The sequence below is a fragment of the Lathamus discolor genome, chromosome 1 (assembly GCF_037157495.1).
Source record: "Lathamus discolor isolate bLatDis1 chromosome 1, bLatDis1.hap1, whole genome shotgun sequence".
Taxonomy (NCBI): Eukaryota; Metazoa; Chordata; class Aves; order Psittaciformes; family Psittacidae; genus Lathamus; species Lathamus discolor.
The window spans coordinates 91,673,103-91,697,604 of NC_088884.1; the positions used below are offsets into that span (position 1 = coordinate 91,673,103).

The following is a 24,502-nucleotide window of genomic DNA, read 5'->3' on the forward strand; positions in this document are numbered from 1 at the left end:
AAGAGTGGGTCTGTTTCCTGAATAGCAAGTGGCTGTTTATGTCAGTGGAAGAAAGTGGCAACGGAGATATGTATAATAAAAAACATCATCAAAGAACTAACTGACAATGTGACACATTGCTAGGAGCCTAAACAGGTCAAAGTGAAAGTTTGAAATTTGTCATTTTGTAGTGCAGAACAAAAGGAGGACAAGAAACATTCTGAAATGGAAGAAAGTGGATGACAGAATATATTAATAGGACATTTGAAGAAAAGAAACTCATGGTTTATTGTGTTATCAGAAACAGTGGCTGGAATTATCTTAGATACCTTACCCCTTGATATACAGTGGCCAAATTTTAGATGTGGATACCTAAACCATGCTGCATTTCACCTAATCTAGTTCTAGAAGGTGTACTCGGGCTCTAAGTGTACATTTTAGGTATCTGACTTCCAGTTTGAGAATGTGTGTAGAGAAACCAGATCCCTCTAGCTTTATTGCTCTACTAGTAGTAATCCTTTGTAACCAAGGATGTCCGCGTAGGCTTATTTTCCATACTACTGTCTCCTACCTTTTCATGTGTAATGAATATGCATATATATGTATATGTTCATGTGTTTAGTTTAGAAATCTGTTTCATTTTTCCAATATTTCAATATTTCATTTAACTCATTCTTTTTTTTCCCCTTTCTTTTCCTTTTTGATGTTAAATCATCTGTCCTATTACAGACGGTCTTCTCCATATCTTGATCATGACAACAGCAGGTGAACTTCTGCATAATTTCTTTCTATAATACATTGCACTTCTCACCCACCCTGTTTATTTTCCTCTCTTACCTCACTTCAGGATGCTTTAGTGTTTTGATAATGCATGTTAGCCAAGAGAAAAGAGACTAGCAGTAATTACTGCTACACATGGCCGTAGTATCTGTAACAGCAGTTACCCATGGCCATATTTATCTGCTTAGACAGTAAGTGTCCACTTTCTCTCATCTGCTCTGTTCTCTGTAAGTAAAAAATACTGGATGCAAAATAAGTCTCTTAAAAAGACTCTTAACAAAGCTCCTTATAGATTTCTAGATTGAACCATTGATTTAATTAACAAGACATTGTTAATGAACAAGACATTTTCTCTGTGGTGGCATGGTTTAATATTATTAAAAGCAAGGACTCCACCTCTCTGCCCACTAATTAACCCAAACCATTGCAGATAGGTTTAGTTTTAGCTGTTATATTGCTTAAGGAGGCTTTTATATCCCTTATCTATATAAAAAATAATGCAAATGCAGTCCCTAAGCCATATTTTCCGAATTGTGCCACCCTATTAAAACTAGCAGAATAACAGCACAGACCCAGTATATTTATTTTTTCATGCCAGATGCATTTTTTGTGTGACCTCAGTTAATCAGTGATTGAATCACTGGCACATCGTGTCCTCTGTAGAACACCTGAAGCACCTACGCAATGGAAGGAGATGACCTTCACTTGGCAAACTGTTGGCACAGTGCCTTTTCATCTCCTTTAACAGAACTGTATAAAGGTGAAAATCTTCTTAAATGTTCATCTTAAATGTAAAATTATTAAATAAAAGCTTAAACTACAAACCCGTATTTTTTAGGTCGTGTCACACAATCTCACTTTAGTTGACCTGTGCAGTGAAGACAATGTTACCAGAAGTTAACACTCTAGTGGTTTCCTGTGTAGGATCATGTTTTTTGTCCTCCTGGAATGTGTATTTTGCCTTGTTGATGTATGGCATAGTTGCAGCCTGATGGAAAGCACATTGGGGTTGTTGAATAACTTGCTGTTGACTTCAGCAGGAGCTGGATCAAGGCATTGTTTCTTAATTTCAGACTTTGTCAGTTTTCCTCTCCAGCTGAACACTTTACAATGGCTGAAGCACCCTGATTGTTTCTACTTCTTCACTCTGCGACTAACACTGAATTGCTGCTATCTCCTTGTTTCCCAGTTTCTTTTAAAAATTAAGACAATATATGCAGAAAAGTTCTTAAATGTGTCTATATGGATGTGCTCTAGTTAGAGCTTTTTCTTGCTTCCTGCTACCTGATGAGAGCATGTGTGCCTGCCTAGCTGAAAAGATAATTGCACCCGAACTGAGCGTATGAAAGTGGTGGTGTATTGATTTGGCCTACTCTGTGTGTTCACAGAACTATTGCCTGTTCTAGAAAGGCAATTTGCAAAGATGCTGGGTTTGCATGGCTCCTCAAATGATTCTGCAGAATAAGACGTGTGTTAGAGTGCTAACATGCTTGCATTCGCAGCCACCTGACACTGTGACTGTTCTACGAAGCTATTTACGTGACACTGATTCTTAACAAATCATAGAATTGTAGAATGGTTTGGTTTGGAAAGGACCCTGAGATCATCTAGTTCCAACTCCCTGCCAGGGCACCTCACCCTAGACCATGTCGCCCAAGGCTCTCTCTACCTGGCAGACAATAAATCATACAATAAGTATCACACAATGAGTACCTGTTTTCACACCACCCTCCCCACTATTGACATGTTCAGTTTTTAGTTTATTTGTTCAACCTGATATTATCTTTCAAATGAGCACAGATGCAGAATAAAACCAAGTTAATTCTGCATGAATAAAATTAGCAAAATAAATAACTTGGGCTCAGATCTGAAATGCAGCTATTTTATGAAAATACACCACAACATTTTGTCCTTGTAAGGTGGATAAATCCAGTGCGTACATATTGTCTGTGTTTTGTTTGAGTGGATCCATTTTCTCTGCTCTCTGTAGAAGGCATAGAAACAGCCTGAAAGATTTAGGGTTCTTCTATATATGCCCTCAACCAGAACAGTGCTGTAGCCAAGGTTATTTGATGCAGTTACCTTTCATATGGCAAGTATGTAGTTTTCAATTGCTCTAGAATTTAAAAGAATTAAAAATTCTCTCTAATTTATGAGTAAATTTTGCTAAATTAGAGGAGATTGGATAATGCTTGATCTACCTGCTAACCATGAGTTTAACAGAAGCATGTATAGATTCCCCTGCAGTCTGTAACCTTTTCCTAGAAAAGAATTGCTTTTGTTATTTATATTTTTCTTGAAAAGAAAAGGAAAAAGAAATGAAAGAAAAGAGAAGAGAAAAAAAAAAGAAAAAAGAAAAAGGAAAGGAAAGGAAAGGAAAGGAAAGGAAAGGAAAGAAAAGAAAAGAAAAGAAAAGAAAAGAAAAGAAAAGAAAAGAAAAGAAAAGAAAAGAAAAGAAAAGAAAAGAAAAGAAAAGAAAAGAAAAGAAAAGAAAAGAAAAGAAAAGAAAAGAAAAGAAAAGGAGAAAAGTGAAGTGTTGCAGTTTAAGCCCAGCTGGCAACCCAGAACCACGCAGCTGCTCGCTTACTCCCCCCCCTCCTCCCCACACTCCCAGAAGGATGGAGAGGAGAATTGAAAGAACGTAACTCCCACATGTTGAGATAAGAACAGTCCAGTAACTAAGGTATAACACAAACCACTACTGCTACCACCAATAATGATAATGAATAAGGGAAATAACCAGGGAAGAGAATACAACCGCTCACCACCCGCCAACTGATACCCAGCCCGACCGAGCAGTGATCTAGCCCTTCTGGGTAACTGCCCCCAGTTTATATACTGTGCATGATGTGCTGTGGTATGGAATAACTCTTTGGCTAGTTTGGGTCAGGTGTCCTGTCTCTGCTTCCTCCCATCTTCCCCTCCTCCCTGGCAGAGCATGAGACTCAGAAAGTCCTTGGTCAGAGTAAACATTACTGAGCAACAACTAAAATCATTGGTGTTATCAGTGTTGTTCTCAGGCTGAGAGTCAAAACCACAGCATTGCACCAGCTACTAAGAAGGAGAAAAATGACTGCTACTGCTGAACCCAGGACAATATCCACCCCTTATTCCATACCATTCATGTCATGCTCAGGTCTCACATTTTCTAATATACCATCACTCTTGTCTCATATACATATATACACACAAAGAGAGAGAGAGAGATCATTCCTTAGTGCATTCCAATCCCTATAAAGCTGCTGAGTTCAGTCGGTCCGTGGTGTCAGGCTCCATCTCTTCTAACAGTCTTTCAGAGCAGGAGAGGCTGTGAGCAGTGTTGGATTGTTGCCTGCTGATGATACCTCAGAACTCATCTGGTTTCATCAAAGCTCATTCTTTGTTGGGATGATGGTCAGAGGGAAGTCAGGGCTGGTTGCTGGTAACCTGAAGGTATCTAGTTGGTGGGCTATAAAAGTGCTACATAGCAGGCAACAGCATACAATTGAGTTCATTGGCTGTTTTCCCCTAAAATCAAATCCCCTTGAGGTACACATCAGATTTCCCCATATTCCCTAATTACCCACCAAGTATGTTTGGGTCCCTGAGCAAAAGCAATCCCACGAGTGGGTTTGCCGTTACCTGAAGCAGGAATAACCCAGACTGTCTTCCCCAGCAAATTCTTTATGTACCACAGGAACTTTGTCCCCTTCTACAGTATGTAAAAGTTCTGACTGGGCTGGACCAGCCCTATTGGCAGATCCTGTGGTGTTGACCAACCAGGTGGCTTTTGATAAATGTGTATCCCAGTGTTTGAAAGTCCCACCACCCATTGCTCTCAGTGTAGTTTCTAACAGCCTGTTGTACCGTTCGATTTTCCCAGAGGCTGGAGGAAAGAGGAAAGGAAAGGAAAAAGGAAAGGAAAGGAAAAAGGAAAGGAAAGGAAAGGAAAGGAAAGGAAAGGAAAGGAAAGGAAAGGAAAGGAAAGGAAAGGAAAGGAAAGGAAAGGAAAGGAAAGGAAAGGAAAGGAAAGGAAAGGAAAGGAAAGGAAAGGAAAAAGAGAAAGGAAAAGGAAAAGAAAACAGAAAAAAAAAAAGAAAAGAGAAAGGAAAAGAGAAAAGAAAAGGGAAAGGAAAAGGAAAAGAAAACAGAAAAGAAAGAAAAGAAGAAAAAAGAAAAGAGAAAAGAAAAGAAAAGAAAAGGAATCCCTATTCACCCCTCATTCTCTTTAAAAGAGTGCTGAGAAAGACCATTGTGGTGTTGCCCTGGTTTCCCTTGACATACAAATTCTGACTTTGCTGCTTTAGCTAATAATCTGCTTTGATTTTGAATCATCACTTAATTGAAATTTAAGTTCTTGCCATGGGCTGCCAAGATAAGCTGAAATCAGTGCTAAAGAAGGATGCTTCCAGTATATATAGTTATTACAGGAAGGACATTTAGAACATCTTCTGAAATGGACTTTTGCTGATGGAAAGTACACGCTATTTTGATGCATTGCTTGGTCAATCAGTTCAGTTATTTTGTCCATCTTTGTATTAAAGGGCTCACAAGAATGTTTTCCTACTTATCAGCTGTCCAAAGATTTTCTCCTATTTGTACTTTTTGCCCTCTTCTCAGTTTTCCTTCATTTCTCCCAGCCAGTTAGTCTCTGTTGAGGTTTTCCTTCCCCTATTAAACTACCTTTAACCTCATTTGAAAATCGTAGCTATTATATCTACATGAAGTTCCTATAAGTTATTTTAGTTTCTTTTAAATTTTCTTTCTTTTTGTATTTTAAATATTATAATAAATTATCATAAAAGTATGTAAGGAACATTTAGCAACCTAATACTTTTAGGGTGCCCTCTTTCTTCTCCTCTTCTAGTGATAACCTGCAAGAGCTTTCTGATTCCCTTTAATCCCTTTATTTTTTTTAATTTTTTTTTCCTCTTGAACTCTTCACAGCCATTTGCATTTCTGTTTAATGAGCCCTCTCCCTTTCATTCTTTGTACATAGTTGTTGGCAGTTCTTATAGTAGTTCTTCCTGTGATTGGAAAACATGGAATGATCCACATATCCTACTTAGCCAAAAGTCAAGTTTTTGCACAAGAAAGTTGGCATTAGCAGGGGGTGCCCAGTGACCTTGGCAGAAGGAGGCACTTTAGGAAGTTTGAAATCAGAGCAGGGAAGACCGATGCAAAGATTGAATGGGTACCTCTCAGGGATGTTAAAGCAAAGCACTGGCTCGCTGCATGCAGCACACAACAAAGCTTCAGGGAGTCTGTATGATTTTAGGGTTATTCATATGCTAGAATTAGGTGTTATTGTCTTTTGACCATGGGAGTTTATTGTGATAATGTGCCACTTCCCAGAGTGATGCCTTAATCTACTAGTTATTCCTGCTAGTTTTGTCTGTTCGAGTACAATCTCTTCCTATGTCAGCCTTTTCACTTAACAACATCTGGCCAAAGAAACATTAGGGAGAGGAAAAATAATGCATGTGTGCATGGGCAACAAAATTATTAATGTGCATTTTACTTTTCCTCTATATTAGTCATACAATTTTTTTACTTTTCTAAATAGACATTTCAGAAAGAATGTTTTATGTCATGTGTTGGTTTTGTATAGATTATTTGCATGTTAATATACACAGTCCTTCAAAAGGCCAAAGCTTTCCTAGTCCTGGAACAGTAATGTCATCATCCAGATGCCCTGTTATGTAGGAGATAGGCAGAAAAAGAGGCCGCTATGATTCAGAAAATGCTTTATTACTAATTATTTGCCTGACCCTATTGTATAGCAGTAAGTATGTGAAATGTACTGATTGAAAAAAAAAGGGAAGAGGAAATTGGATTAAATAAGTGGATGAAAAAAGGAATGTGGCAAATGGTCTGGAAATAAACAGGGTGGTATGGTGAAAAAGAACATATTTTTATACTTGTGTCAGCTTTACAAGTCCTGTATCAACATACTGTTCTTTCAGACTTTCATGCCATGGTTCTGGAGCTGAGGAATTTTGCCCTTCAGTTTCTTTCTTTTGCACTAATTCATGCTAGTTGTCCAAAATTTGTTTGTTTTTTTTTTTTTTTAATTTCATAGTGTATAGCTGTTTTTGTCAACTGTCTTCTCCATATCTAGTGTGGCAATTGGCAGTAATCTTTCTGTGCTGTCCTCACAGAATTCTGTGTTTGTCTGGATTTGCTGTCTGGCAGTTGAAGATGTCACAAAGCCCTTCAGGAGTCCCCCATTTCATCTGGGAGTCTATTTCTGTGATAGCACAATCTATTTTTTGGTGCATACTGTGGTGAACACTTCTGTTTGCCAGATTGTGTCCCATTGTTTAGTAAATACAATAGACCTTCCTTATGATAGAAACAGATGTTTTTACCCTGAATAATAATGCCCTACTGTTTTTATTCTGTTTTCTTATGTCCACTTTCCAGTGGTACTTACCTTGGCCTGCTTTTCTACTCTTTGGAGCTATGCTTGGTTTCAGTGATCGATTACTGATAGATGTTGTGATAGATTGACTGACAGACCCACCAGCACATTCAGTAAACTTGAGCTGAAGGAAAGAGTTGCAACTTTAAGGCCTGAACACACAGAGCTGTCCCTCTTCGTCTCAAGTGCTTGCTAGAGACAAATGCCATTCTTCAATTTTAGTTGATCTGTATTAGATCCTGAGTTTTACAGGTGTGAGTACACAGGGTAAGACGGTGTGCATGAGGTGAGATACAAGTTTGTTACAGATGGTCAAAATCAGAGTACTCCTGCTTCTTTAGCTTTTATATTGGCTTTATGCCTCAAGCTGGTTATCTTAATTGTTGAAGTGTGTAAGGTGTGCTTTATGAGACGGCAACATAATTTCAGCACTCTGCTTATCTCTTAGTCTGAAAGGAAATCACTACAAGGAGAAAAAGGATTGTATTAAAAGCAGTGGAACCCATTATTGTGCTCAGAAGGGAGATTATTTGATTTGGACCCTTACCTTTTGTGTTTATGTGTTCTTCTAGCAGTTAACCATGGTTTTGGCATTGCTGAGACACATGGGGGGACAGCTAAGAAGGACATGAGACAGATAGATGACCTAGCAGTAATATTTCAGTGATGGACAGCAAAAGAAGGCTATCCAGTTGTTAAAGTATGCAATCTTGAGTAGTATGTCAATAATGGAAATAACTGAATCCTAAAAATTGTATTCATGACATCTTACACAATGAAAAATGTGAATGTTAATTTAATTCAGTAAGTGCACTCGTTAGGTTTGGGTAATTGTAGGGGTGGTGTTTCTCTTGGTCCTAGTATTAGCATCAAAATGTGAAACTCTTCTTCCAGTACTCCGTTATTAACTACCTCTAAATGCATCCATCATAATAGAAACTTGGACCGATTCTCCAAAATGTAATTCAGAACCACTTTGATAAAGCTACAGTATTATTGCAACAATTGAGTATTTAGTATCTCTTAAGCTCTTCTTTCATCTGTGCTTTAATATGTATAAAGTGTGTGTTTTGTGAAGGAAGCTTCCAAGCTCTCAGATAATCCCCAGAGAATATGTTTTCATTTTCTCTCCCCCCCCCCCCCCGCCTTGTTAAAACCACAGAAACACCAACCTCTAAGGAATGAGATAGTGGTTGTACTACCCAGACTTTTACACTAAACAAAACCTAGAGGTATATGAATGGCAGTAGAATAGGAGACTGCATGTGTGAGAAAGACTGGCATCCATGGTGCATGATGTGCTTCTGACTGGTGCTTGTGGCTCCTTTCCATCACCCATTTTTCTGATTTGCACGGTGTGTTGAGTGTTGTGTTTTTACAGCATGCGGAATTACTTGTAGCTGTGTGGACAAGAAATGGATGCAATGTTTGTTGCATAGAACGGTCAAGGGAACAGTGGAAAAATACCTATATTTGTTATTCATGTTATAAGGGCTTTTCTCTATTGCAGATCCTTCAGTAGCATTTCTGTGACTCCCAGTGTGATGATTCTATTTTAGTGGCTAGAAGTAGGCCTGATACCCTTCTGTCTCATCTACTCTTATTTTCACTTCCAGCAACCTGGCATTCCCGTCCCACATCAGGCATGATCCTAAGTCATGAATCAGTTTAAAAAAATAATAAAAGAAATTGAAGTAGTTCTACACCTTTCCCAAGAATGTCCCCAGTCTTTGTAACAAACTTGTCAAAATCTACCTGTTGGTTATATATGGCACTATTAAAAGTTCAGGACAAAAGAAATTTCATGAAATGTTTTTCTCCCTTTTAAAGAAAAAGAAAGAAATAAGAAGACTCTCTAAAGATGGTTTTCTGCATCTCTAAGTTTTCCATTGGGACATTGTCTTGCTGTGGAAAGTAATGCAGAAAGACAAAAATCCATAAATGAACTTCTTATATAGTGACTGCAGGTATTGTCCTGTCACCAAAATCCAAAATTTGCCCGCAAACAGTAAGGATGGGTTGGTTTTTTACATAAATAGGTGCTAGCTCCACTCATGTAATATGAGTTGTATCCACCTGCTCTGTAATGAAATTTTATGTTGTTTTTCTTTTTTTTAAATCCAAACCCATTTTTTGTTAGAAATTATAGTTTAGTAAATAACTAGAACATCATATAGATATCTTAAAATCACCCCAAACCCCAACAATCCCTCCAGTCATAATTGGCTTTATATCCATGAGTCATAAATAATATTCTTCAATAAGATAACTAAAGAGTGCCAAATTTACAGTGGAGATGCATGCAAGTACAGAGTAGTGATATTTGCAGTTGACTTTGTCTCTAATAGGTAGAGACACATGTGCTCACATTTATTAGTGACTGCTGGTATTTGTCCCAACAGCAGCACTGTAAAATACGAGTTTCTGTGAAGAGCTCTTAGATAGCAGATGTTAGTTTAACTAATAAATTATCTTAGCATGATTTTGTGCTTCACATGGGAGAAAGGCTTTTTCAAATTGTACATCTTGAGAAAGAGCGATATGTACATATGTAGTTTGTTACGTAAGTGGAAAGTAACCAAAGGCACTTCGATATGGCTTGTATCTAATTTTCTTCCCCCTGATTTTTCAGCTTCCTAGTTAGTTTCATGGTAGATGCTCGTGGGGGTGCCATGAGAGGCTGCAGACACAATGGACTCCGAATCATTATTCCTCCACGGAAATGCACTGCTCCAACACGAGTGACTTGCCGGTTGGTGAAACGTCACAGACTGGCCACCATGCCTCCTATGGTGGAAGGTGAAGGTCTGGCCAGCCGCCTGATTGAAGTGGGACCTTCTGGTGCTCAGTTTCTTGGGTAAGGGCTGTCATCTGGCCTAATGGAAAATGTTCAGTCTATTTTTGTCTGTTTGCAAGTTGTACTGAAATGGTTCCTTTATCAGAAAAGATGCTTGTAACATATGGTAACAGACCATCTGTGTGAAATATAAATCAGTTGTTAGTTGACAATTCACAAAGCTTTTATGCCTTTTCCTTTGAAAACAGGTATTTTAACCACTAGCACTAAGATTACTGTGCTTCCTTGCATAGAACTATGTGGTATTATAGTGGGAAAGGACCCTGTGCGGCCAGGCGATAATCTTCATCTACGGCATGATTAGCACAGCGCTGCTCTAAAGCCCGAATGTAAAGCCTGCTACATGTGCAACACAAGTAACTGCTGCATATTTTAGAGACTTGTTTAGTTTTACTGGTAAATTGGACTATCAGGGAAGCACAGAGCCTTTGATTTTTCTGGGGTTGAAATTGCTAAATTAAGCAATGGGACAACCCTGGAATTTTTTGGCTGTCTTTTTTGTCCTATGCTGCAAATCCCATAGAAAGATCAGATTTGTGGCTGCTGGTGAGCTTGTTGCAGGGATTTTCAGCTGAAAGCAGCAGTCCTCCACACTTTGTTTTACCAACTGTTATTCCTATCAACTGTGGCATCCAAAAGTGGATGATTGAAGGAGCCCCTTCTATCACAATAAACAGTTTCATTCAGGAACTGTAAAAAAAAAAGTGACTCTGTAAACAGGAATAGTTACAGTCCATTTAGGAACAAATCAGTTGCTTTAAAATCGTGTTGTAATGGGCAGTCATCAGAGCCACTACCTTTGTTAGTGCTTTTGTTAAAGATTGAGCTGAGGGAGAGAAAATAGGTGATCGGTTGCTTTTAACTGCCTACTGCATTTCTATGGAGTGTGAAAGGAGAACATACCCAAGACATCTCGTGGCTATTTCATTGTTCCTGTAATCTGGTTAAAAAGCAAGAGCAGTTCTAATACACTGCAAATGTGATGCTAAGAGCACGCCAACCATTCCTTTTGACATACAGGTTAGCTCTTAATATCACAAGTAACAGCAAACAAGCTATTAATTGGATGCTTTATACCACCAGGTCATTTTTAAGGAGAAGTAGAAAGAAAGAAGAAGAGCAGAAGAAATGTTGTGCTGTCCCTTTTAGTCTTACCATTATCTTTGTCTCACACAAATTGATCTTAAAGAGTGTCTCCCATTTTATTTTTAATGATTCTTCTACCTGATGAGAATGTTTCACCTGAAAGACATAGCATAGTTTTATTCATTTTCAGATCTCTGTGATCTTCCTGCAAGAGTCTTTCTAGATGTTGTGCTGGCAGTGAAATCAGAAAATTACTGCACTGTTTACAGAGATGCATTCTAAGGTCTGAATTCTGTTCCCATTGAGTTCACTGCCAAGACTTCCTTTGCCTTCCCATAAGCAAGAAATATCCTAAATCAAGGAAACTAATTTTGCTCATCACCAAATTATCATCACTAGGATGAAACTGTATTCAGTGTACAGCCTAATTCCACTCTGTGGACCAGATGGGTGGCACTGGCATTCTGGCACAAAAAATACATAAAGCTTATTTATGTTCTTTCTTTCACTGCTGCTTTGGATGTACTCAGTAAACTTCATCTGCCTACGGCTCCTCCCCCACTTAATGAGGGGGAAAGCTTGGTCAGCCGAATCCTTCAGCTGGGGCCTCCTGGGACCAAATTCCTTGGGTAGGAGAGACGAAACAAATTGATGGATGCTGACCTCCCCATTCTCCTCCTCCTTCTGCAATATGATTTTTTTTATGTCATTATGCCCATGATATTATCTCTTTCTATCATTTGCAGTTTTGTATACCTAACCCTTAGTTGACCATTTTTCAACCCTTGTGATATGTGGTTTTGTTTTGGTGGTATGTTTGTATCTTTTTCTTCAAGTACTGTGGCCTTCATTTTTGTTTTGGCATGAAATCTTCCTAGTTACGTGCTTGGTGTCTGTAGCAAAGCAACCTGGATTGGGACAGAAAAAAGGAATCTACTGTAAATTTTTAATTTTTTTTTTACCAACTTATATGTTGGATAGCACCAGCATAATAGAACACATGACATTTACTATGTACATGGTAACCTGTGGAAGTCCTCTAATTAGAGAAGTGTATATACAAATACATTTGTATTTTCTCTCTTATTTCTAAGAGTACATATGTGTATGTATATATAGATCTAGAAATATGTGCAGGTGTTGTATATATGTGGCACATACACTGATACATATATTGACATCTGCTTGTAAGGCAACAAGGCTAATTCTTATCTCCTATACTGAAATAGAAACCCAGATAATCTCCTCAGACCTCCTTTATCTTTCCCAGAGTGTAAACCAGGAATAAATTCATTGTAATATGTAGAAGTAAAATCGGCACATAATGCGTAAAATCGGCACATAATGCAATAGCCCACCAGTTGCAATGAATTATTTTGATTTGTACTAGTATGTGTGAGATCAGAATTTGTCTCACTATTCATATACATTACAGTAGATTCTCTTTGAAATGAAGTTGCACAGGTTAACCCAGACAGTAGTGACAACTAAAATGAGCATGAGTTTTTCTATGAATTTTCAAAACAATTACTAAATTTTCTGTTAATTATTTTACCAGATATCATTCACACTATGGAAAGAGGTGAATGCACTTTTTAATCTGTCCTTCAACATTTACTGGGTCCCTGTAAAAATCTAGTGTGTGTTAGTGACCTACTCATTTAGGATAATACGGAAGCGTTCCAGTTTAACAGGTAGAATTCCAGGTCACTTTGTATCAGACCGAATAGAGTGGCTGTTAATCCTATTTCTTCCTCTCTCCCACGTGCATTTAATGTGCTGTGTTGCTGTGCCAGGCCTGTGATTGTGGAGATTCCCCATTTTGCTGCTCTGCGTGGGAGAGAGCGAGAGCTGGTGATCCTGCGCAGTGAGAATGGGGACAGCTGGAAGGAGCACTTCTGTGAATACACTGAAGATGAACTGAACGAAATCTTGAATGGGATGGATGAAGGTACCGAGTGTGACTTCTTTCTTCTGCTTCCACGTTTCTTCTGTAAATGGGGGTCATAGTCTTCTACCATTTATTCTATTTAGCGCCTCATGTTTGGACCACCCTAGTATTTCTGACACTATGTTCTCCAGACACTTCATTTCAGTCCCACTAGAGTGTAATCATGTTTTCAATATAGAAGCCAGCAGATGCACTGCATGCTTGTGCTTGCCTTGCGTGCTCTGCTGAAGTAGTGGGACAAAACAAAATCCACCATCACGAAGTTGAGAATAGATGCTACACTTATGTTTTTTACTGCTTCTTTTCTTAGTGTTGAACAAAAAGCTTCCTTAACAAGCATCTTTCCAAAATAAGTCAATTACCATACTAATCCTTACCAAGCAGCTACATGTGTGCGAGGAAATGTCAGTCATGGGTACTCTTGCTTTTGGAGGGAACAGAATGGCCTTGAGCTGTCTAGGATCTGCAGAATTTGTTACTAGTTTTGATGGTGGTTTTTTTTTTAACAAAAAAAGTTCCAAAAGTAAACCAGCCAACTCAATACTTAGAGTTGAACTCAGACTTCGGTACCTTTTTCATTTGGAGTTTAGTTTACTTGATGCTACTCCAGACCATGGAGTAAACACTTGAAGTAGAAAGGGGCTTGGACCAATCCCTTTGGTTGCTTGCCTACCAATTTGGGGGATTTTGTCAAAGTGTTTTGAGTTTGCTGTCTTAAGCTCCCTTAATCTGCTCCTTTCTTGATTTCTCTGTTTTATCTGAACTTAAAATACTAGGATATGTTTCCTTTTCCTCTTTGATTTCTAGACAAAATAGTTTTGTAAGTTGCAGTTAAACTGTGAAAAGCTTGACCGCACTTTGAAATACACTGTATTGTTTGTACAAAACTCTTGTCTTCTGACCATCTTCTCTTTTGGCCTCAGTACTTGATACCCCAGAGGAGCTTGAGAAGAAACGTATTTGCCGCATCATCACCCGAGATTTCCCTCAGTACTTTGCAGTGGTATCCCGGATCAAACAGGACAGTAACCTCATCGGACCAGAGGGCGGTGTGCTGAGCAGCACTGTTGTACCACAAGTGCAGGCAGTCTTCCCAGAAGGGGCTCTCACCAAAAGAATTCGCGTTGGCCTCCAGGTACAGAGAAACAACTACAGGGCTTATCTTTCTTTTCTTCTTCTTCCCCCCCCCCCCCCCCCCCCCCCGCCATGTAAAATCACCTTTTTGGAATGGAGATCCACCTTATTCAGCTTATGATGTTGTAGGTTTTTGTCTAGAATGCTTCTAGTAAAAATAATAATAACAAAAAATTCTGTTCAACAGCCAAAGCTTTGAATATTCCTGTCTGTTAACTGTCTATATGATCTCGGGAACAGCACCCAATTTAGTCGATGATGATATTAACGTAACAGGTCATAGAATAATTTATTAAATGCTTCTTATGAAAGGCATCAGAGAAGTACAAAGTGTTGTAATAATTGGGTCAAAGCTACAGATTCTCAGTGTGAAGTAAAGCAGGCTAGCAGTTAATTACTAAAGGAGGGGGAAATTTTTCTCCTACCTCCATCCCCGACTCTTGCTGCCCACATCCAAAGCTTACCTTGGCCAGGAGACTGTCCTTGCTGAAATCCCCTATGAATAGTTGAATAATTAAAATAGCCCAAAGCTTGTTCTAAGGTGGACAAAAACCCCAAAGGTGACAAGGAAGTCATTTGCTACTGGTTAAGTGAATTAAATTAATACTGTAAAGGGTCTCAGAAGCACCAAGAAAGGGGATAGGAAGAGGAGGGAGGCATGAGAAAATTGAGAAAGGGAGGTCTGCCCTTCTCACTAGCAGTCAGTTGTTCTGGCTGCAGATTTTCAAGTGAAATGGTGCCATTTAGTGTAAAAGCTTAAGGGTTTCATGGCGATATACAGACTCGGTTCTTTACATACTCATTAAACTGTTCTCAAATGCCTATTCTGTTATTGCCTTTTGTTTTGGAAAGGCTCAACCTATGCATACTGAACTTATGAAGAAGATTTTAGGCAACAAGGCTACATTCAGTCCTATAGTCACGCTGGAGCCCAGGAGAAGGAAGTTCCATAAGCCCATCACGATGACCATTCCCATCCCCAAGGCCTCCAGCGATGGGATCATGAATGGTTACGGAGGTGACACACCTACTTTAAGGCTACTATGCAGCATAACAGGTAGGATGCAAATACTAGAGCTTTTTATCTTCATCTTTAAATTGTTGGTCATTGTGGGCTGAATATGTTACACTGATGGTACACGTGGAAATCTTGGTGAAAACATGAATGAGCCTGTGAAAATAAATTACTTTCCAAACAATTCCTTTATAGGAGAAATAACATTTGTTGTTTTGACTAACAAGAAATGTGTAATATAATCATAGATTTTGGGCTTGGGTTTTTTGCATTTTCCTTACAGTTTGTTTCTTGAAATCCAACATACCTCTGCCTAGCAGCGTAAGTGTAATGCAGACATAATGTTGCAGTATGCTTCAAGGAAAATAGTGGAGTTAAACACTTTGTACTTGCTATAACTCCAAAGTGTTGAGCGTCTCAGTCTCATTTAAAAGGTGGAAATGAGCTGCACACATTTATTCTGTTTAGAAGTTAGCATCTTTCTTAATTTTCAAACTGATTTCAAATACTGATCCAACATAAGATACATTACACACTGAAATGTGCCATGAGTCATTCCAGAGAACCCATGCCTTTACAATTTTCTGATACAAAGATGTTAGGTGGCTGCTGAAATACAACATGTCACCCTCAAAAAAGTATTTGCATTTAAATAGAGGGGAATGGTCCCCTCAATACAGAGGAGTTCGAGCATTTTTCTTGGAGGGACAGTAAATCTGCAAGGATCCTCTAGAAAACTTCAAAAGGGAGTTTAACTGCATTATATCTGGGCCAATTTTGCCCTGCAGATGTGAAGAGTCTAGAACAAGCAAAAGTAATTTCTAAAATTACATCTCTCCCTCTAAATTCATCCTTTTCTAATGTTTCTGGAACTGTTGTGCGAGACAGACATTTGAAAATCATTCGGGAGCTTTGTTTTCTTATGGGAATCCTGTATGATCCTACTAGCATTAGCGGAACAACATGAACCTGAGGAGAAGACACATCTGAGCTTATTTCTGGTTTCATAAGAATTAAAAACTCAAAAGAATATAAGATATTTTTAGAAGCAAGAAAGTTGCAGACTCGCTGGGTTTTAATTTAACATTTTGTTTTTTTAATGTCATTTCAGGAGGAACCACCCCTGCCCAGTGGGAAGACATCACTGGAACAACACCACTGACATTTGTTAATGAATGTGTTTCCTTCACAACAAATGTGTCTGCCAGGTACCTATGCATCAAAACATGAGTCTTACTTTCAAGTGTATGTCTTTTTATCTTTTTGTTTTTCCCAACAAGTACTTCCTACTAGTTGATGTAGTAGAAGGAACATGGATCCTTTGTTTATGCTGTGAACCAATTGGCGAGGTATTTTGTAGCCTCCTAGCCCAGACAGATTACATACCAGAGCTGTGCAGTCCTTACTGGCTGTAGAAAGAAAATGATGTCTTTGTTATTTTTATCTCAGCTATTGGTCCTTTGCAGTCACCACCTGCCATGATCCTAGAAATGACATACTCATTTCATTCTTAAATAGTAATCACAGAATCATGGAATGGTTTGGGTTGGAAAAGATCTTAAGGTCATCCAGTTCCAACTCCCTGACATGGGCAGGGACATCTCACACTAGACCATGTCACCCAAGGCTCTGACCTTGAACACTGCCAGGGATGGAGCATTCACAGCTTCTTTGGACAAGCTGTTCCAGTGCCTCACCACCCTCACAGTAAAGAACTTCTTCCTTATATCTAACCTGTAACTTCCCCTGTTTCAGTTTAAACCCATTACCCCTTGTGCTATCATTACAGTCCCTGATGAGAGACAGTTCAATTTTCAGGTAGCTAGAAAAAAAAAATGGTTTCATTTTGAATACCACTTGTCTCCCTGATGCAGAAATACTCAAATTTCCATGGAAACAGAAATCCCTTATTTGGGTAGTTCAGCATCCATCTTAGAAAAGATGTTATTTCCAGAATATCCTACAAATAAGAAATCAAACAGAAAAGCCTGTAAAATCTCTTCTAACCACCTGCTCTAGTGATGAAATTCAACTGCTGTCTTTCTGAAAACAGAATTTCATATAAAAAATTATATATATGTATGTATATATATATATATTAGTTTGGACTCTATGGGTGATTGATATCACAGAAATGCTCAGAAGTCTCTTGCTTTGTGTTAGGAGCTGCAGTCCATGACCTGGAAAGTATTGCATTTAGTGTGTATAGTCTAGCAAATGGTTACACATATCTTCGAAAACTTGCCCATGAAAATCAATGAATTTCCTGGAGTTCACAATTTCAGTGTCCAGAGCAGTTATAAACCTATTATATTAGGTTTGCTATCTAATGAGATAATTTATTGAATGTTAACATGAGCTCAGCTCTTGCAGTCCAATCTACAGTGTAACTGTAACAATAAGTGAAATAGGGTATTATTTTTCTATACTTTCTCAGGTCAGAAATGGCTTTCTTCCCATTATGTTGGATACTTTGCTTATGTACGTTTCTTTTCAGTTCAACTGAATATTTTTCTTTAACAGCAGTGTCCACAAGAGGGAGATCCTAAAGTGCATTTTAGCTCTCATCTGCTACCTGCAGTGCTCTGTTTAAATGGATAAATTAGAAATGAATTTAAGAAACGGATGTGGAGACTAGATTCAAAGTTTGAGAGGTCAAAGTCCCTAAAATAGTAAGTTCCTAGCAGGGCTACACATGAAATACATCCAGAAAGAGGGTGACAGTTTAGGGAACTACAATCCATAGTAGTAGTGGATGTTTCCTAATCCTAATGATCATGTTAGAACTTATTGCTGTTACTAGTTTTCTATTATATAGGGTCTCTTTCTATTATAGGCAGGGTCACAGGTAGAGATTTTCGTGGGTTCCACAGCTTCATTTTGCTCTAAATGAATGTTCAACAGTCTGATTTAACAAAAGCACTGTTTTAAATGCTGTGAAAGAAAATGGGATTTGTTAATGTATTTACAGTCAAAGAATTTATTACCTTCTTTGCTGAAGGACAAGCTCACTTGAATTTCTTCACTTGTGCACTGGTCTGAAAATGCATCTGCCCTTGCGTGCTGCTGAGAATCAGTTGGTTCCTGACTGCTATTCACATTAACTTGTTTATGTGTAGTTATATCATTAATGATTCAGAACAATTTTCTCATTCATAAGACAAACGCAGTCCAAAATGAGCTTGGGGAAGAGATAATTTTGTCTAAAATACCTGAGTTAAGCTGCAGAATTTGAGGCATAGCTGTTTCCCATTTTCTGAGCTGCAGCTTTTCTAAAAAATTAGTATCTGTTTGGGCTTTTTAGCTCCTAGTGTATGTCAGCAAATCATTTGAGCATATGGTGATTTCTCAGACGATGTAGCCTTTCCAGTTTGAGTCCAGCATAGCGTAATTCTCCCACACATGTAAAGGAAAGTATCACTCTGCAGGGTCTTGATGTACCAAACATACTTGCTTTCTTTCAAATGTCACCAGCCTGTTTTTTAACCAATGTGTTCGTTAAATGTTCTGAAGATAAGCACAGCATGAAATTCATTACTGTTCAACTGCAGATGAGTAAGACCAGATAAATCACACTTGAAAGGTATGCTTTGTGGGTTATAATACCATGTAATCTACTGTAAGTAATAAGCCCCCTGTCGGTTATATCAGCTTTTGGGGTGTCTTTGACCTCTCATGACTTCCATCTCCATCCTACGGGTGTCAAACTCAAGCTTGCTTTCCACCCACACAGTGAATTTTATTTAAAAGAAATGTCATCAGCTCCACAGAGAAACTAAATTAAATGATATCTGAAAAAGAAGGCAATACATGTTACTCCTTGTAAAATGCTTGGTGCATTTCCACTGTTACAATTTGTGAGAAGTAAAATTATTTTAGTGAAAAGTTGTTATCTTTGCAAAATAACAAGTCAGTTTTCTTGACAAAGGTATAGGGAAAATCTGTAAATGGATATTAGTGGGCAGGGTTGTCCTGGCTTGAATGGTGTAAAGGAAAGCTAAAGAACCTATACTTTTCAGTAAACAGGAACGTAGTTTTTGGTAGAAAAGGACCTGTTCTGGGAGCTGAAGTTCTAGCCTGCGTTGCAACATCCATGGTATGTCTTAAGTAACTGTGTAAGTTTGGCAGGTTCTGAGGTGGCTCATTCCAATTCACGTGCACTGGCAATACTTTGTAAGAGGCAGATGCTCATTTGTAAGAATTGTATTAGTGAACTCAGACAATTTATGACCTTACCCTGTAATCTTAAAGTATTTCTTTGTCATGGTGGTACCCAAATGAAATAGCAGTAGCAGCTCCTGGTTTCACACGGTGCAGAGCAAGTAATTTATTCCAGGAATGTTTCTCCATTGCTTTGAACGTGTTTATTTGTCTTTTACATGTGTCACAGACTGGGATCCACTGGTGTGTGCATTAGAAAGATGCTGTTGGTAAAACAGTATGTTAGAAACTACAATGAAAAGTGAGTCAGTGATGATCGTAACTCTGTGAGGCAAGGGTAGTAGGAATCAGATGTGGACACATCTCCTTTCAGGGTCTTCAAAATATAGTATGGCTTCGATACAGAAATACATACATTTTCCTCCGGTATTTGGCACTGGTGAGGCTGCGCCTTGAATCCTGTATTCAGTTCTGGGCCCCTCTTTACAATAAGGACATTGAGGTTCTGGAGTAGGTCCAGAGAAGGGCGGTGGCATTGGTGAAGGATCTGGAACACAAGTCTGATGAGAAACACCTGAGGGACCTAGGGGGATTTAATCTGGAGAGAAGACTCGGGGGGACCTTACCGCTCTCTACAATTACCTGAAAGGAGGTTGTCATGAGGTGGGGGTTTGTTTCTTCTCACAAGTAACAAGTGACAGGACAAGCTCAAATGGCCTCAAGCTGCACCAGGAGAGTTCTAGATTGGATGTTAGGAAAAATTTCGTCACTGAAAGGGTGATAAGGCGATCAGGCATTGGAACAGGCTGCCCAGGGCAGTGGTGGAATCACCATCCCTGCAAGTGTTCACAAACTGTGTAGATGAGGCCCTCAGTGACATGGTTTTGTGGTGGCCTTGGCAGTGCTGGGGTAATGGTTGGACTTGATGATCTTAAAGGTCTTTTCCAACTCAGGTGATTCTATGATTTTATATATCGCTGGTCTTCAGTATGCATAACAAAAAACCTTAAAATAAAATCAAAGTTAAAAGTCCCTGACTAAATTCACATAATTTCTGACTTTGCATGCAGTGTTACAAAATCATTTACAATGACCTAAAGACACTCAATTTTTTATATTGTGCCTAAGAAATGTACTGTTAACCTTTAAGCTAGATGGTAGAAGATAGCCAAGTGTTTGGGGCAAGGCAGCTTTATATTTCACCTGCTAGAGATGGAGAACAGATTGAAGGGTAAGCAACACATACCAAAGGCTGTTTCAGTCTCCTGCTCCTCATCCATAAAATCCGGGCAACTTTCACCACATTCCTGCTACGTCAGAAGTTCGTACACAGTTCATTAATACCCATGTGTTGTATCCTGATGTGTCCAGCACTGAACAATCACGAAATTGTTCAATGCCTGGGAAGATTCCAGGGGGCTAAAGAGAAAGGGATGCAATGCCCACTCTGTAGTTTAAGTGTAGTCAGAACCTTTAAGAGAAATGACAGCCTCAGCATATGACTAGATACAAGCAATTATGCAGCATTACTCTCTTTATCATCAGATGTTTGTCAGCAAGCAGCTGTCAAAAAGAGCCTGTATTTCTCTAGGTGAAAGGAATGTATTGCAAAGTCACAGTGGGATATCTGAACTGTACACTTCCAGTACACCCTTATGAAGTTCAACCACGACAAGTGCAGGGTCTTACACCTGGGTCGGAGCAATCCCAGGCACGGCTACAGACTGGGCAAAGAAGAGATTCAGAGCGGCCCTGCAGAGAAGGACTTGGGGGTGCTGGTTGATGAGAAAATGAACATGAGCCGGCAGTGTGCGCTCGCAGCCCAGAATGCCAACCGTATCCTGGGCTGCATCAAAAGGAGTGTGACCAGCAGGTCGAAGGAGGTGATCCTGCCCCTCTACTCTGCTCTTGTGAGACCTCACCTGGAGTATTGTGTGCAGTTCTGGGGTCCTCAACATAAAAAGGACATGCAACTGTTGGAACAAGTCCAGAGGAGGGCCACGAGGATGATCAGGGGACTGGAGCACCTCCCGTATGAAGACAGGCTGAGGAAGTTGGGGCTTTTCAGCCTGGAGAAGAGAAGGCTGCGTGGAGACCTCATAGCAGCCTTCCAGTACCTGAAGGGGGCCTATAGGGATGCTGGGGAGGGACTCTTTGTCAGGGACTGTAGTGACAGGACAAGGGGTAATGGGTTAAAACTTAAACAGGGGAAGTTTAGATTGGATATAAGGAGGAAATTCTTTCCTGTCAGGGTGGTGAGACACTGGAATCGGTTGCCCAGGGAGGTTGTGAGTGCTCCATCCCTGGCAGTGTTCAAGGCCAGGTTGGATGAAGCCTTGTGTTGGATGGTTTAGTGTGAGGTGTCCCTGTCCATGGCAGGGGGGTTGGAACTAGATGATCTTGAGGTCCTTTCCAACCCTAACCATTCTATGATTCTATGATTCTGCATGAAAATTAAATAATGGCATTTGATAAAGAAGAACAAATTCAAAGACCTTTTAGGCAGCTCTAGAAGGATAGTGATAAGAGTGATCATAATTTCAAACATCATCAGAGACTGTCCAAAGAGATGGAAAGTAGAGAGCACTGAACTTACTCTAGAAGAGATTTAACTTTTTTGTAAAAGGCCGGAAACATTTGATCACATATTCTCACTATTAGGAATCAATTCAGATTAAAACAAAGTGTATGCCATAGCCAACTTTTGAATAGAAAAAGGAAAACATTTTTTGAATATTGTGATGACTTCTGGGATTTCTTGATTTTGGTAAGCCATCAGTGACTATTTAAATATTAGAAACATAAATGTAATGTATTTTATAAACACAAAAATATGAAAAGGTTCATATATGTAAATCTTCAGGTAAGGTTTATGAGACTGCCACAGAACAAGTGAACCCCTGAAATCCTTTAAAATTCGGTCATGTCCCTGGAAGCTAAAAAGTTTCCAGCCAAGCAAGAACTTGTCAGAAAGGCAAGCTGTGGCCTGGAATTTGTGCAGCAGGAGACCCTATTGAAGGGTCTGTATCTGGTATTTTTTCCCTATGGATTTTGATTCATGCTCCTAAATATATAGGGGGTACCATGAGCCTTTTTTAGGCTATTCTTCCCAAATGGTAACTACTTGTTCTACTTTATTCTAACTTATATAAAATTGATATCATTACCAGCTAATGCTGCCAAGATGGGAAAACATAATCTTCTTGCTTAAATCTTTGTGTGCTGATAAACTCTTTATTTTCTTTTACAGATTTTGGTTAATAGACTGTCGACAGACACAAGAATCTGTTACTTTTGCTTCGCAAGTGTACAGAGAGATTATCTGTGTCCCCTACATGGCCAAATTTGTGGTGTTTGCCAAATCACATGATCCTATTGAAGCACGGTTAAGATGTTTTTGCATGACAGATGACAAGGTGGATAAAACCCTAGAACAACAAGAAAATTTTGCTGAAGTTGCCAGGAGCAGGGATGTAGAGGTATTGTACAAGGATCTTAGACAGTTTTCTCCATTTTCTAATGCGTGTTTTCTTCTGCCACCTTATCTGCCACAAGTCTTGAAAAATAATAGTGCTAACAAATACCATTGTGATGCAGTAACGTGTCATGGTAAGATGGAAACTCTGACTTTTGTTAGATGTAAGGGAAAAGTAGCTGCCAGATACAAGTTATGAAATTCCATTCCTGATGGGCACTTGCTGATCTCTTAGTCCACAGGACTAGTGGGAAGGTTAGCTATGTTCAGCTGACTGCAACCTAAAGCTGGATTCAAAGAGATAGACAGTAAATATGGAATTGGTTTAGTCTGAGCTCTCTGTTATGGGATTAAAGCTCAGAAAAACTATAGGACAAAATGGAAACAATTTGTTTTTCCAAGATGCTTTTTTATGGTGGACCTCTTAAATTGTGTATTTAGAAACTAGACTGACTTTATGCTAGGAAATCGGGTAATAAAATGATGTTGGGAGTTACCACTTAGTCCATCAGTTTCAGGCTTTTTGTCTTCCTTTTATCTGATGTCAGGGTCAGCATTTCTTTAATTAAGATTCTGAACTAAGACAGCTACTGCCACCTAACTATAATGAAATCTGTTTGAAATGGCTGGTTATGCAAGCAGGAAGCATTGCCCATGGCTCTTATTAAGCAAAATGCAATAGTCTGTAAGAATTTTGTTAGCTTCACTGGGGTTATCAGGTGTACTAAAAGACTAAAGACTGAAGTCACTCAACAGTGAGCTGAGAGGTAGCGAATAGGGGCTGTAAACACACTATTCCCTCAGTTAGCCTAGAACTAAGTTCTGTTGATGCAGGCTAGCTCTAGTTCAATCCAAATAGCTCATAGTTATTTCTGTGGTGGTCCACAGTGATTACTTAGTTTTAATTATCTCTATATCAAACTGCCAGGAGACACCTTGAATTTTTCAGTTACTTCCTCTTCGAGGAATGTCTGAGTCAAGATGAGTTTTGAGAGTGTTCTTTGCTGAACTGTTACATTCTTGACCCTAATACTAAGTGGCTGTTGTGAAAAAAGGGAAGATAGTCAAAGCCAAAAAGGGCAGGTAAACCTCAACTTACAGTAACTCTGTAAGTGGGTATCACTAACCAAAAAGGCAGTCAACAGTAGTCACATTTTGTCAGCATCTTTGCTTTCCAAGAAGTTTAACTAGCAGGTTTGATTAATAAATATTCTGCTTTACTTTGATGGACAGGCAAAAGCTTTCCTTTGTGGAAACCAGCAACATGCCTGCTAAATGCCGATTTTCTTGCTCCATCACCTTTCTCAGAAGGGATAACAAATTGAAAGTGTTTTAACTACATGCATAGCATACTATTCTGCTTAGTGAATGAGAATACCATCTTTAAAAAATTTTGTCCTTGCTGTTCCTGAAGCCCTGACGGGCATTTCTTGTGTAGAGCAGATAGATAAAGTGTGGGCTTATAAAACTGAATGACAAGCTGAATTTTTGGAAAGTAAGGATGTGATGTTAATATATTGGCAGTTTGAAGGGAGTATCTCCAAATGTGGTAAGCTGAGATTTAAATGTGTGGAGGGACCATACCAACAGCAATCCAAAGAGGTAGGCAGTATCCTTATATAGGCATTTCAGAGAGGCATGTACCTGAGACTTGACTTTCA

The 24,502-nt window shown here is 39.1% G+C and overlaps 1 protein-coding gene across 11 annotated transcripts in view; it reads left to right on the plus strand.

Moving 5' to 3' along the window:
• The window catches only part of ANK2 (ankyrin 2), a 242,099-nt gene that overhangs the window by 185,821 nt on the left and 31,776 nt on the right, over positions 1–24,502 (plus strand). For 8 of the 11 annotated variants that reach the window (XM_065686177.1, XM_065686190.1, XM_065686159.1 and 5 more), the window contains 6 exons: positions 9,795–10,019; positions 12,902–13,056; positions 13,980–14,191; positions 15,043–15,247; positions 16,317–16,413; positions 22,617–22,845. In XM_065686177.1, coding sequence (XP_065542249.1) covers positions 9,795–10,019; positions 12,902–13,056; positions 13,980–14,191; positions 15,043–15,247; positions 16,317–16,413; positions 22,617–22,845 — 1,123 coding nt within the window. Of the gene's footprint in view, positions 1–708; positions 745–9,794; positions 10,020–12,901; positions 13,057–13,979; positions 14,192–15,042; positions 15,248–16,316; positions 16,414–22,616; positions 22,846–24,502 lie in introns of all 11 variants that reach the window. The other 3 variants (XM_065686210.1, XM_065686148.1, XM_065686200.1) reach the window with 1 other exon arrangement.